The sequence below is a fragment of the Conger conger genome, chromosome 10, assembly GCF_963514075.1.
Source record: "Conger conger chromosome 10, fConCon1.1, whole genome shotgun sequence".
Classification (NCBI taxonomy): domain Eukaryota; kingdom Metazoa; phylum Chordata; class Actinopteri; order Anguilliformes; family Congridae; genus Conger; species Conger conger.
Window position 1 is genome coordinate 35,998,447 of NC_083769.1, and position 14,621 is coordinate 36,013,067.

Genomic DNA, 14,621 nt, shown 5'->3' on the forward strand with positions numbered 1-14,621 from the left:
TTGGCATTTGGCAGACGCTCTTATCCAGAGCGACGTACAACAAAGTGCATACCCATAACCAGGGATAAGTTCGCTGAAAGACCCTAGAGGTAAGTACAATTTCAACTGCTACCTGTACAACAAAGATAAGGGCCATTTTATTTATTTATTTATTTTTTTTAAACAAACAAACAAACAGAGCAAAAGTCACCAAAGTTAACTATCCAAACACTGCTTACCTAGCCAACTAAAAATACCGATACACAAAGCAAGTCACAGAGACAACAATTAAGGTTCACAGGGAGGTAGGGAGGGATGGGGAGAGGTGCTGCTTGAAGAGGTGTGTCTTCAGCTTGCGCTTGAAGGTGGGGAGAGATTCTATAGTTCTGACCTCAACGGGGAGTTCGTTCCACCACCGTGGAGCCAGAACAGACGGTAGTCGTGAGCGTGAGGTGGAGGTTCTGAGAGGGGGAGGTGCCAAGCGGCCTGTGGAGGCTGAACGAAGAGGTCTGGCAGGGGTGTAGGGTCTGATGATTTTTGAAGACCCTTTAACTGCTTGGAAGGCTAGCACCAATGTTTTGAATTTGATGCGAGCCATGACAGGCAGCCAGTGGAGGGAAGTAAGCAGGGGGGTGACATGTGAGTATTTGGGAAGGTTGAAGACCAGACGAGCTGCTGCATTCTGGATGAGTTGGAGGGGTCTGATGGCGGACGCTGGGAGGCCAGCCAAGAGGGAATTGCAGTAGTCCAGGCAGGACAGAACCATCGCTTGGACCAGGAGCTGGGTCGAGTAGGGGGTGAGAAAGGGGCGGATTCTCCGTATGTTGTATAGGAAGAACCTGCAAGACCGGGTCACCGCCGCAATGTTCTCGGAAAGGGACAGTCTGCTGTCCATCACCACGCCGAGGTTCCTTGCACTGGGTGACGGCGTGAGTGTGGTATCCCCGAGGGAAATGGAGAGATCCAGATGGGGAGAGGTATTAGCAGGGATGAATATCATTTCAGTTTTACCTGGGTTGAGCTTTAGATGGTGGTTGTCCATCCAGCTCTGGATGTCCCTCAGGCAAGCAGAGATACGGGCTGAAACCTGCGTATCAGACGGCAGGAACGAGACGAAGAGTTGGGTATCGTCCGCATAGCAGTGGTAGGATAGCCCATGTGCAGTGATCACAGGGCCAAGGGAGCGAGTGTAGAGAGAAAAAAGAAGTGGGCCAAGGACTGAGCCCTGGGGAACTCCTGTGGCGAGGGGCCGAGGTGTCGATACCGAACCAGCCCAGGCAACCTGGAAGGAGCGACCAGAGAGGTAGGACTCAATCCAGTCCAGGGCTGTGCCACAGATGCCCGTTGCTGACAGGGCAGACAGGAGGATGGAGTGATCCACAGTGTCGAAGGCAGCAGAGAGATCTAGAAGAATGAGGACAGAGGAGAGGGAGGCTGCTCGTGCGGCATGAAGTGACTCACTGACGGAGAGGAGCGCAGTCTCTGTCGAGTGGCCCGATCTGAAGCCAGACTGATGGGGGTCTAGCAGGTTGTTGTTAGAAAAGAAGGAAGAAAGTTGAGTAGAAGCGGCTCGTTCTATAGTTTTAGAAAGGAAAGGAAGAAGAGATACCGGGCGGTAGTTCTGGATGATGGAGGGATCCAGGGTAGGCTTTTTTAGCAGCGGAGTGATGTGGGCCCTCTTGGAGGATGCCGGAAAACAGCCGGAAGACAGGGAGGAGTTGACAAGGGAGGTGACAAATGGGAGAATGTCAGGTGTGATAGTTTGGAGAAGAGAAGAGGGGATAGGGTCAAGGGCACAGGTTGTAGGGCGGTGGCAGAGCAGGAGTTGAGAAACATCAGAGTCTGTAAGGGGGGAGAAAGTGGAAAAGGAAGGGATGGGCCGAGAGGGGGGGAAGGGCACAGTGAGGGGGGCGGTGGTTGTAAAGGATCTGCGGATGACTGTGACCTTCTCATTGAAGAAATCAGCAAAGTCATCAGCAGCGAAGGAGGACTGAGGAGGAGGAGGCGGTGCGTTGAGGAGAGAGGAGAAAATGGAGAAAAGTTTCCGGGGGTTAGAAGCAGAGTTCTGAATTTGTGTTTGATAGTATTTTGCTTTGGCGGCAGTGACATCGGAAGAGAATGCCGCCAGGAGAGACTGGTAAGTCATGAGGTCGGAAGCGTCTCTGGATTTCCCCACTTCCTCTCCGCTGCGCGGAGGCTGGCCCTGGAGGTACGGAGGGTGTCAGATATCACAATGTTACAATCTTGTAGCTTTGACATTTGTGGTTATAGTGTCGAAAGCTTCCTGGAAGTCTATGAATATGGCTCCAGTCATTTGAGTTGTATGACAATATTTTTTTCCAGCACCTTTGAAAGAACAGGCAAAATGCTAATGGGTCTGTAATTAGACACTAACTGTGCATCACTAGATTTAAAAACTGGAGCAATTAGGGCACATTTATAATGGCACGGGAACATAATGATAATCTTTTAAGAACATGGTTGTTTCACCTTATATGTCCTCAGCTTTACAGAGTGACACTAATGTTTTTGAACTGTAGATATTGGTACTTCAGATTGAAATTATGTAGAATTTGTTTCTGAATTATTTTCATGGTTAGAGATGAGAGTTGAATGAACAATGATTTGCAAGCTCAAGAACAGAAAAGGTGAAATTCTGTCAGTCTATTAGTGTTACTGTTCCAAACTGGTCACCCAAAAACACAATCAATCAATGAGTCGGCATATTGAAACATTTCTCTAACTATCGATTTAAAATACCTAAACATCCATCACTTCGCAAAAAATACTCTAAATGTGCCGCAGCCTAGATGATTCTATACAGCTATAGCCTACTTCTAATGTTTACAATAGTAGCCACCATATTAAAATATTAATACCAATACAAAGTTTAAATAATAGCCTACGGAATGCATGATAAGACACATCCATTTTGTAGGTCAAATAAGGACATAACCATTTTTGTCTGTGGCAATAAAATGATGTTTATATTGACACAGTATCATATGTGACGACCATTTTTCTTAAATGTAGGCGGGCCTATGTAGCTTAATGTTGAATCTTATTCGTGCTTTAAAACTGCAATGTTCTACTCTTCAAGCTTATTGCAGCCAATCCAAAGGAGCAACGCACCTGACATTCTATGTCTGGTGGTTTATCCTCTCCATTTGAGCCATTCGTTCCTACTTCGTACGCCTCTTACAGCAATTTTCCGGTAGCCTACTCACACACTTCGTTCTATTTGCACTCTCACTTTCCCTCCCTCCCCCTCTCTCGGAAGAAGAAATAGCCAACGCCCCTCTATTTCTCCTTCCTAGTGCCAAGACGTGTACGTCATTCATCTAAACTAGTAAAAACGAGACAGAAGAAATTACTTTTCTGTACTCTGTACAGGATACCGTTTCTATTATCATTTGGGGGTTTCCCACTGACGAGCAAGACGGTTTAAACAAATTAAATTTCAAATTTTTTCGTTCCGTTTGTTCTTCACGAGCATTGAGTCATCAAACGCAATAGCCTACTCTAAACCACGCGGATCCAACTGTTGCAACTTTAGATTTTTGGTTTTGTTACCGTGCAAAGTTTAGCCTACTCAAAACAATTGACAGGACGTTGGAAACCTTACTGGAGGCATGGCAGACACCACGGAACCAAGTTGCATTGACAAGCTGAAGAGTTATGTGAGGACCCGTAAGGGGACTATTCTGCTTGCTGAAATAGTAAGTTATTTGTTCATTCATGCTATACTTGTAGTGAACATAATTACTGCTCCAAAGAAAGTGAGAAGTCATTCGCTAAAGTGTTCACAGACCTCAATTTCGTTGGACATTTTATCTTGATACAATATAATTTCTACGTAATTCTGTTTTACTTTGTAGTTTAATTGCTTGATTGTTTAGTCACCGTTATAAAGTCACCGCCACGCCTGGCACATTACACGCCATGAAATATAGTGGCTAGCAGTACACAGGCGAAGTGATTAGTCTATTTCTTCGTGATTATTGTAGAATAAACGTCGTTATCGAATGATTATATTATGAATCAACGCGGGAAGGCGATTTGTAAGTCTCAAATAAAAGATCATAGGCTAGGTTGAATAAAATAAGTCATATGCTATAGGCTACTGCAGGCCCACTTTAATAAAAAATTGTATAATAAAAATGTTTGAATAACATTTTAAAATTGCATGTTAAATGTCTTAAATTTTATTTCAAGTATCTTAATATTGAATTAGAGGTTTTCTGAACCTGTGAAAGGATTGCTTTGCTGGCTGCAGTGATTTTTAGTTATAAATACAAAGTAAGTAAATGCATAAATAAGTAAATAAAGAAATGAATAAATAAATAAATAAATAACGGTATAGCAATCTGTTGCTACACAATATGAAAGTACGTGCAAGTAGCTTATTGTAATAAATAGGGCATTGCTTACATTATTGCAACGGTGACATTATTTGCTATTGCAGATACAACTACTTTGTATTTCTTGTGGTCTTCTGTAAACCAGGAAGTGGGGCTGAAATGAATGTATTGAAAGGAGAGGAAAACAGTAGCGTAATTTATCCATATGTTCAAAGTCATGGCTAATTCAACGGGTTCAATGACTGGTGTGCCCTTCATAGCTGGTGCAAGGAGCTACAGAGGGTGGGCCCTTCATAGCTGGTGCGAGGAGCTACAGAGGGTGGGCCATATGTCTTGAAACAAATGTACATGCTATAGCTGCAGCAATCATGCCGCTCACCAGCTCAGAAAATTTAAGTTCCTATAGCCTCTTTCAATGCATGTTGCCTTTCGCTGTGGGGGTATTTTTGTTGGTGTCTTTGAGATTACCTGTTGCTTTCACTTCACTACCTTTTGCTATTGGCATTTTTTTCTTTCTTATTAGAGTATTTGATCAGAAACATTTGTAGGATTTAAGTTAAATACTTGCTTTATACTAGGATGTTAAAATTAGAATGTATTTTTTCTCTGAACCGTGGCCTTTGAACGAAGGTTTGAGTGTTTTATTTCCTGTCCATGACTCTTCACATTCATGGCTGAAGTGGCAGAGTGTTATTGATGGTTATTTCAACATGCTTGAAAGCAGTCTGGAGTTTTTCTGTATTTACTGACTATCATTTGCACTCGGGTTTCTAGGAGAACTTGGCATGTCCTAGTTAGTGATTTAGCATTCATCTGCAGGTCTTTTGAATTTTTAACCCTGAACAATCTTTGGAATTTTGAAACCCTCAGCAAACAGTTCTTACTAAGTGTTAGATAAAGATGATGAACCTCCCCAGGGCTAGATGAAGAAGGTTCTTGCACTGTGTTCCATTAACTGCATTGTGTATTGGGCGGCCTGTAGCGTAGTGGTTAAGGTACATGGCTTGGACCCGCAGGGTCGGCGGTTTGATCCCCGGTGTAGCCACAGTAAGATCTGCACGGCCCTTAACCCTGCATTGCTCCAGGGGAGGATTGTCTCCTGCTTAGTCTAATCAACTGTAAGTCGAAGTTCCATTGTTCACCTGGGTGAGATTAAAGCCTCCAGTTGAACACTAGGTGCAAAGCTGAACTGAAGCAATTTACATCATGACATAACCATGTCTATTACCTGCTGCTCTGTTCTCCATTTTTCCATTGTATGTCCTCCTGAGACCCTGCAGAATGTTTTTTTAACATTTATTTGACATAGATTTGATGACAAATATTGCATTGCATTTCTATTAAATATCTCTTTTAGTCTGTTTCAGTATAGTCAGTATATGGTTCTTGATATTAAGACCAGAGACTAATGTCCCCGGACAAAAATAATATAAAAAGGATGGTGTAACCATCATTCTTAGAATTAAAACAATTACTGACTACCGGCAATCTTGCATAAATAATATGGATATTGAGTATACAGTAGGGGTGTGTAGTATCCGTATCTATTCAACCTACAGAACTATTTGTACGTGTATCTGTATTCAAATAGAAACCTGGGCCTGAAGTGGAACACAGGACCGAAAATGGCAGTTTTCTAGCCTAAAGTACTGTACATGTAGGCTAGCATTTTCTGATGTTTCCACAACTTCAAGTTTATTCTTCGACCACTTTCGGAGTCCCATCCAGGTACAGAGGCAGTTTTCAAGTTGAGTACAAGTGTAAATAACAGAAATTGCAGTTATTTATACGTAAGATACCTTGTGATATCACCCTGTGGAACCCCCCAGTCCACGCATAGACAGACAGACGCGCACTCACTGGGTCACTCTGCTTGGTTTCACAGTATATTTAGAGGTCTGCAAATACCTAAAGTGCCATACACCAATTTTAGATGATGACTTTCTGACATTCTGTGCCACTGGGTCTGCCAATTCCCATATTCCTCACAGTCAGTTGTCATTGCTTCTGCTCAGAAGTATGTGAGAAACCACTATCCAAAGCAATGGGCCATTTTAGTTAGAGCTGTATATAGGTAGTGTTGGCTCAGATGCACTATATTGCAGTTACTCTATGATTAACTGTACATGCTTTAAGGCCAGTACAGCCTGTTGCTGTATTTAGGGTTGTGGATCTGGCTCTTGGCTCTGATGTCAAGGAGTCCCAGTTTGCGAAATGTCAGTTTTGGAACTTGATCAAAAAGCAACCATAACCTTGAATAAACACAGCCATATGTTGGTGCTAAATCCCTTTGAAATGGGGAAAACTATTTTGAATGTTCCATTTTTTCACACTACTCTACCTTCCCAGTACTGAAGAACTGGTATTGCTATTTTAATGGTATTACTGAAACTGGTGATCTTGTGTGGACACCTCTGCTTTCGTGGATGGAGTTGGCAAGTTCCAGCTGTAGAACAAATAGTTCTCGACTTAAAATCTGCATTTTTGAGCTCTGTTGATTTTTGCGAGTAACTCCGGCATTAGCCTATATATGGAGAGAGAAGTTTTCCGAATGTATATTTTTAAAGATATGAAACAAATGTCCGTCCCTTACATGGTGACTATAGTAATCAGTATGTGGCCCACACACTATCTCAGAGCTGGAAGATGGCTGTGGAGGCATGGCTGCCTGTATCACACTTTGCACATCACTCTGGGTGGCCCTGGAGCCAGACTTTACACCTCTGCTTCAGCTCGGCAAGCTACAGCTAACAACTGGAGCCCTCCCCCACCCAAAACGCCAGTTGTTGCCAGCACCCGGGCTTGTTATTCAGTGGCTAGCGTTCCAGAATCCCCATGCAGCTGTGAGATTCTGTTGATCATTGTTTAGTCACATAGGTCTCTTTGTTGGGAGTTTTGGGTATGATCGTGAAATTAGTCAGGCTGCTGCCAGCTGAGTTGGTGTAATTTGCTTCTATGTCTTCTGGGACAAGCTGCATCTCTATTTAGTCTAAGCATTGGTGTTGCTGATGAATGAAATCACGTAGGATTGTACTGCATGCTCTAATTTCAGTCCTTTTTCATCCTCCCCACAGAACACTCCTTCCCTTGTTCCATGTGAAGATATCTGCTTCATGAATATGGATTGTGATTATGAGCAAAAATAAATTAGCACTGCCTCTGGAGGAGGCCAGAGCTAAGCGTAGTGTTTGAGATTTGCTAGAGGGGCTTCATAGACTTCACACCGCTGTGATTATTTGTGTGAGATGTGTGCCTGTGCGTGCAGGGTAGTGGTATGTTCGGGAATGGGCTGCCCTCCTGACACAGAAAACCTGTCACTGTTCCAAAAATGCATGCCAAAAATGTGCGCCCCCTCTCTGCCTGCCCCTGTGCCATATATCACGTGTGTGAAGAGAGCTTCTCTTAACTTTCTCCAGACCAGCGGAGCCACATCTACGGAAAATGTATTTAAGGTGGATTGCTTGTTAGATACCGTTCTAGATTTAATGTAAATACAAATTGTATTGGTAGTTTATTTGTCCCCATGTGTTTCTCCGATGGACACATTTTACCAGTTGTAGTGCTAATAATTGAAGCAAGAAATAATGTCATTTTTTGCATATGGTTTTTCCTCAAATTTGACCATGAAAGGAAATATTGCTTACTTAGTACCATAAGTTATAAGTAGGGGGGAAATGTGCAGCTTCACCGCAGAGCCTATGAGATTTGCAGTGTGGAAAAACATCACCCTCTCAGCAATCCTTTGTTCTAGCTTGGCATCTAATAAAAGTGAGAGAAACTGGAGATTTGTGGCAGGTATTTGTGGCTGTAGATCCCCCACTGTGGTGATTTGCACTACCTTAAAATTAGCATTTAGCATTAGAATTTCTTAAAATTTGGCACAAATGTCCAATGGACTCAAGGGTGCACTGTTTAGGATGCTAGTTAAAATTAGCATTTTCTTTTCCACAGGATGAGTATGTAGTTCACAGCACTAACAGAATAGGGTGTGTTGAATATCCACATACAGTATGTTATCAGATTTAGGCTTTTTAAGCATTATATGGTATTAGGTGGAGCACTGAACTTAAACCAAAAGCTTTCCATTCATAAACCCACCAGGCTATTTGCCTTGATTTCAATAGCAGATTTGATTAATTTAATTTGGCCTATTGGAGCAAGTAGTGTTATGTTCCATTTAAAAGCATAGCTGAATGGCATATGAAAGACAAATATAAACTAAATTCCATTAAATAATTAAATATAATTGAATAAATAATATTTACACAGAATATGTGCAGAAATCTACTTGTTGGGCTACTCACGTTCCATTAATAATTTTACGTCCTCTTGAACTGCTGAATAATGTACAAAGTAAGTAAACTAAATGGGTTTAAAATGACTTCTTAAATTTTTTCTTGCAAATATCCATTGAAATATTTTGTCATAAGCAAAAGCATACATGGGCCACAGATAGCATTAATGGCATTCATTACTGTGAATGACAGTTCTGAAGTGAGTAGCTTTAAGGGTAGCTGGCAAAGCTGCTGCCATTATTTAGGTTATCCCGTCCAACTTGATGCAGAATGGTGGGATACGCTGTGTGAAGTAGTTTGAGTAGTAAAGGAACAGTGCTAATCCTGGCAGTTATTCGCTCATCTTTTTTAAAGTAATGTTAAAGAGAGCTTGAGGTCTCAAGCAGCTACCTTAGTCCTCCCTCCTGATTTCCCCCGCCCCCCTTCCTGATATCCCTATCCCTCTTGTCTAACCCCAAACAAACAAAACATTCATTTATGATGACTACATGTTTAGAACAGTATTTCATGTGTATTTTCCTAGTTATGAATGTGATGCTTTGACTTGTGGAAGAACCTATGCACTTGTAAGTGGCTTTGGATTAAAAGTGTCTGCCAAATGACTAAAATGTCAATGTAATGTAGGTGCTACCCTAAACATATTTCAGAATGTGCAGAAAAAGGTGCAATGCACACACTTAATAGAGAAAACTTTTATTCTATGACCTGATTATTTTCAAAATGTATATTTTATTTAAATGTAATTGAATGTCCCTTATGTTAAGAGAAATGCTGTATAGAGCTCAGGGAAAATGTAATGTCTGCATTTGAGGACGCAGGATCCCAGGAGGAAAAAGCTCCAAAAGTCCACATATGAGGGTAACTTCATATGAATTCAGTTGTATTTTAGCAATCCATCAATAGAATGTAAATTTACCACCAAAAGGTTCTAGGTACCATTCTTGATTCTAGGTAGGTTGTATTATTTCCCTTTACATGTCCATTATTCATACAATATATATATATATTTCTTTTCTTGTACAAATAAGGGACATTCCTTATTCCTTACTTTGTACAGTATGTATGATAGTCATATAAATGACTATAGTGACGTATACAATAGTTTTTATTATGTTTTCCTTCAGTTTGTTGTCCGTCTGTCCCATTCTTGCGAACGCGATATGTCAGGGATGCCTTGAGGGAATTTCTTAAAATTTGGCACAAATGTCCAATGGACTCAAGGGTGCACTGTTTAGGATGCTAGTTATGACAAAATTTCACACAAATGTGTAATAGGATAACAGGAAATTATTACATTTTATATCCAAAAGGTTAAAGGTCAACTTTACTGTGACAATATTTTGCCTACCACTGTAGCTGAAAAAATTATCTTTGGTTATTTTGTTTGTTGATTGGTGATGTAATTAATCATTAGTTGACAAACACTTTTTGTTTGAATATTATTCAATTGTTTTTGGTTTGACAGAAAATAATGACTACAAATAAATGAATACAATGTTGTTTTTAATGAAATGTTTCGCTCTAGTTTGTAATGTATCTTCGATATTGAACTATGTTTAGTAAAATATTTTATATTTTAAATAACCTTTGTTCTCGCTAGGTACCAGTTGAGTATTGTTTTTGCAATATGGTGTATTCACTATTGGCATTCAGGGTTAAATCTTATTTAGCATCTCAAGGAATTTCAATGAAGTCAAATAAAAGCTGCATTTGCAAAACAACTGCTAATAAAAAAAATCATGATGAAACAAAAAGCTAATGTAACTGATAATGACAAGCAATCATTTGTACATTCTCCATGGACCCTTTTTTGTGTAGTTACGTTTTAGCAATCAGGTTTGTTTTGCTTTCCGTGCACCTGTATGTTCCAACCAGAGGTTTTGGTTTGCTTTAATGGTTTGGTTTAATCTCTCTCTCTCTCTCTCTCTCTCTCTCTCTCTCTCTCTCTCTCTCTCTCTCTCTCTCTCTCTCTCTCTCTCTCTCTCTCTCTCTCTCTCTCTCTCTCTCTCTCTCTCTCTCTCTCTCTCTCTCTCTCTCTCTCTCTCTCTCTCTCTCTCTCTCTCTCTCTCTCTCTCAGATTCTCAGTTTCATTATCATTATCTGCTATGCAGCATCGTATTTTGGTGGCTATTCTACAGTGGCCATCTGCGAGATGGTATTTGCCATTGTCTTCATGGTCGTCTACATGCTGGAGTTGGATAAGCAGTTCCGGGTTATCAGTTGGCCATGGTCTGTAAGTGACACACAAATACTGCCTATAGACTGTTTAACACATACACACAGACATACACAGCATAGGATATTTATATAGAAATGTAATGATTAGTTATGTCATAAAGCCTTGTACCGTATTCAATTTTGGCCAGTAATAACATGGTGTCCCCTTGTATCAATAGGACTTCATCAGAGCTACAATCGGGGCAGCCCTTTACCTCATCACTTCTCTGATCAGTGTGATTCAAGGAACGGGCGATGGTGCTCGTATTGCAGGAGGGGTAAGCGTGTTTTTTTTTTTGGTCTCTTCAAAGCCAATTTACGGAGGACTGATGACTGTTTTATTGTATGAAAAACGTAACCTCTTCACAACTGTTCCTGTGCCTCTTCCCCTACTCTGCTTCAACACACTGGCCAGTCATGCAAGGTTCTGATCCTTTACTGCACCACCCTGTCTCTGTTCCTCTGTCTCCCATAATCCCCTGCAACAACAGCTCTGGCCTTCTTACCTCTGTCCCATTTGCTGTATCCTCAACTGGAAAAACTTGGTCATTTTGTTTAAGATCAGATCAGATCCGTTGTTTATCTTCCCGTTAAAAGATGTGTCTCTTGATTGCTGCTGTAGAATTATATTTGCACAAATTAAAGGCCAGAGTGCCATAAATGTATCACAATATTGTATCCTAATAAACATATGGCCTTTGTTGTTAGTGACCACGCAAATGCATTCATGCACGAATTACATTATTTAAATATTTTTCGCCTGACAAATCTTTTGACCATCTTTGATTTTTCTCATAGCCCCAGTTTACATATGCATTTACCAAATGTTGTAATTTGGTTTAATTTAGCACAAAGCCATTGTGTGTCATTATTGGCATTTGGCAGACACTCTTATCCAGTGCGATGTCAGTCAAGATGTGTAATTGCTTCGTGATTTGTGTACCGTAGTACAAATGAACATTTCCCAGAATATCAGTAGAACAGAACTTACTCATCTTTTTTCTCCATAATGATGATGTTAATGATAACACACACACACACACACACACACACACACAGATGCATGTAGTCACTTCCTTCAGATAAGTAAAATGGTGTATACTGCACTTTGTCATTTTCCTCAGTGACTCATGCCTTTATCTCCCTCACTCCCGCTCAGGTGTTGGGCATGCTGGCGGGTGTCTTGTTTGGCTATGATGCTTACCTCACTTTCATGACCATAAAGAGCAACAGGCAGCACACTGCTGCCCCCACTGGTGAGTGAGGTCACATGAGCGTTTGTCCAATAGTCATGCAGTCCTCTCTGCTGCCACTGACTTCATATGTGCTGCTCAAGATTTAGCATTTATCGAAAATCTGAGTGCAGTTTAAAGCAGACCTGGACTATTAAATTAAATATTATTTGTGAATATGAACTGAAATAAATGTTGATTAACCAAAGCCATTGACATCTCAGCAAATATTATTTGAAATGATTATTTTAAATATTTTGAAGAATGCTAAGAAATATTTTTGAATACTTTGTTACTATTTTTGAATATTGATTTTGATAAATGTATTTCATTATTTAAAAAATAGTTACTTTTGACAAATAAAATGTAAATTGCATTCATCCTAGACCTGGTTTATAGATATAATTAATATTTTATATAAAAATGCCTGTTAATTATATTTACAAATAAGGTCTATATGTGCACATATATGTGGCAAACTATTTTCTTCCCCATTTGTAAGTTGCAATGCATGGAGATTGCCGACATGACCTGATAGCATAAATCTAGTCATGCTGCAATGTCAGAATTAGCTGACAAGCATAATTCCCTCTGCATGGTCATATGATGTCTGTACTTAGTCCTCCATACTGTGTGCTTAGTATATGTATCCCCCTGCTGTCCCTGTATCTAAATTAATTTGGCCAATATGGCCAATTTGGCACCGGGGATATGCACAGCACTCCGATCATAACTCTTGCACTCAAGGACTAGACATTCAAGTGATTCACACAGGGCAGCCTTGTATGTGTGTATGTCTGCTAGTTCTACATCTAATATTTCAAATGTGTCATGAAAGATGTCACTATGATGGAGTTTTCTGTGTTGTAATATGTAAATGTGTGTGCGATGAGTGCAGGAGCAGAAAAGAGGTCATGGAGCTCAGTGCAGTGGGACTGAACAGTGTGATCTATTCCTCTTTCACAGATGAAGCATAAACACAGCCTTTAAACTACTTCTGAACAGCAAACAAACACATGACAAAACGCAGAGACAGAAGTCAGGAAATTAGCAATTGTAGTTGCAAAAAAAGAAGAGGATTGTGAAGAAGGGAAGAAGAGACGACAGAGTGGCAGAGAAACGGAGGAGGAGGTGGCGTGGGGCACGGGTCAGGGGCTGAAGATGAATGGGGAAGAGGGAAGGTGATGGATGAAAGAAAGTGTTGTCTTGTTCTAGGTCAATTTCCTGAGGATTTTCCCGCCCTCCCTCTCAATTCTGCGTCCACCGGTTTTCCAGCTAATTACACTCAGGTCAATAGTGTGTGCTCACTGTACTAAAAGCTTAGGTTATGGAGTGATTATTTAGTGCTGTTTATTTTTCTTATTGGTGGGTCATACATTACTCTTGCACTATCTAAATTCTTTTTTATTTAACTTAAACATAGATAAAATATTTTTCCCGTGCAGGAAAAAAAACAATTTTTTTATGTTTTAATATAATAATTGTGGATTTTTAAATCAAAATCAAACTGATTATAGTTTGAGTTATAATAAGAATCTTCCCAATTTTTCCCCTTGTTTACCCATCATTTCTCTTTTGCTCCCAGTCATCGATTATCTAACCCTTTGTGCCTCTCTATTCTTCTGTTCTGTTTTTCTGTCTGCCTTTGTTTGTACAGGTCTTGTCTCTTTAACTCTTCTATGAATTTTTTAACATTCAGGAAATTGCCACATCTTGTAAAGGCCTTCTTTAAAAAAAAAAACCAAAATAAAAAAACCTTTGTGACCAATAAGTGTGTGACATGAGTAGAGGGGAAATTTACGCAATCTCTCTCCTGTAATTTAGTCATGCATAACTGAAGAGCAAAAGAGCACTTCCATCATCATAATCTGTCTTGTTCCCAAGGCCCAAGGATCACTGAGGGGAGTGAACGTCATGGGTTCAGTCTGTATCTTCAACTAAAATTAACTCAAGCCATGTTTATCATTTTTCACACATTTTACAAGCAATGCATTTTTCTGTCGTGTGTGTAAAAGGGAAATGCGGAATGAATTGGGTGGATGTATGTCTGCTTTTTCCTCTGTTTTGAGCTTACAGTCTATTATAGCTAGAGCTTTTAGGATTGCTTTGGATGTAATGAAATATGTTACAGTACTGTACTGTATGGTGGAAATGTGATATTTACACCATTGTATGGATAATAAAAGACATTCTAATTAAGTTCCGGTGTGTAGTATTGCTTTCCTTGTGTTGAGGTTGTGCAGTATAGATCTGTGCCATTCACATGCCATGGATTGATATCTTTGTTAATAACTAGCATAACATATTGAAATTCTACTTCCCTCTCGGGTCTTTCAGCACACTTATCCCTGGTTATGGGTATGCACTTTGCACTTTGTTGTACGTCGCTCTGGATAAGAGCGTCTGCCAAATGCCATTAATGTAATGTAATGTAGTATTGTTTTTCCTTAATATTTCCATAATATTTGACCTGTCAAGTCACCCCACTGCCCATGTCCAGCCTATTTGATAAATGAGATGTGGCATGTGTAGTAATC

At 40.3% G+C, this 14,621-nt stretch overlaps 1 protein-coding gene across 1 annotated transcript; it reads left to right on the forward strand.

The window, feature by feature from the left end:
• Window positions 1–3,171: 3,171 nt before the first annotated feature.
• plp2b (proteolipid protein 2b) lies at window positions 3,172–14,283 on the forward strand. The gene is made up of 5 exons (XM_061259037.1): window positions 3,172–3,698; window positions 10,713–10,868; window positions 11,032–11,130; window positions 12,012–12,108; window positions 13,051–14,283. Exons 1-5 carry the CDS (start codon window positions 3,612–3,614, stop codon window positions 13,059–13,061), a joined length of 450 nt encoding a protein of 149 aa, XP_061115021.1. The 5' UTR covers window positions 3,172–3,611; the 3' UTR covers window positions 13,062–14,283.
• Window positions 14,284–14,621: the final 338 nt, after the last annotated feature.

Bases quoted from the DNA above. Each gene is read 5' to 3' on its own strand.
- plp2b (XM_061259037.1), top strand. From the start codon at position 3,612: ATGGCAGACACCACGGAACCAAGTTGCATTGACAAGCTGAAGAGTTAT. The intron at 10,869-11,031 runs GTAAGTGACACA...TTGTATCAATAG, and splicing joins TTATCAGTTGGCCATGGTCT to GACTTCATCAGAGCTACAAT. The intron at 11,131-12,011 runs GTAAGCGTGTTT...ACTCCCGCTCAG, and splicing joins GTGCTCGTATTGCAGGAGGG to GTGTTGGGCATGCTGGCGGG.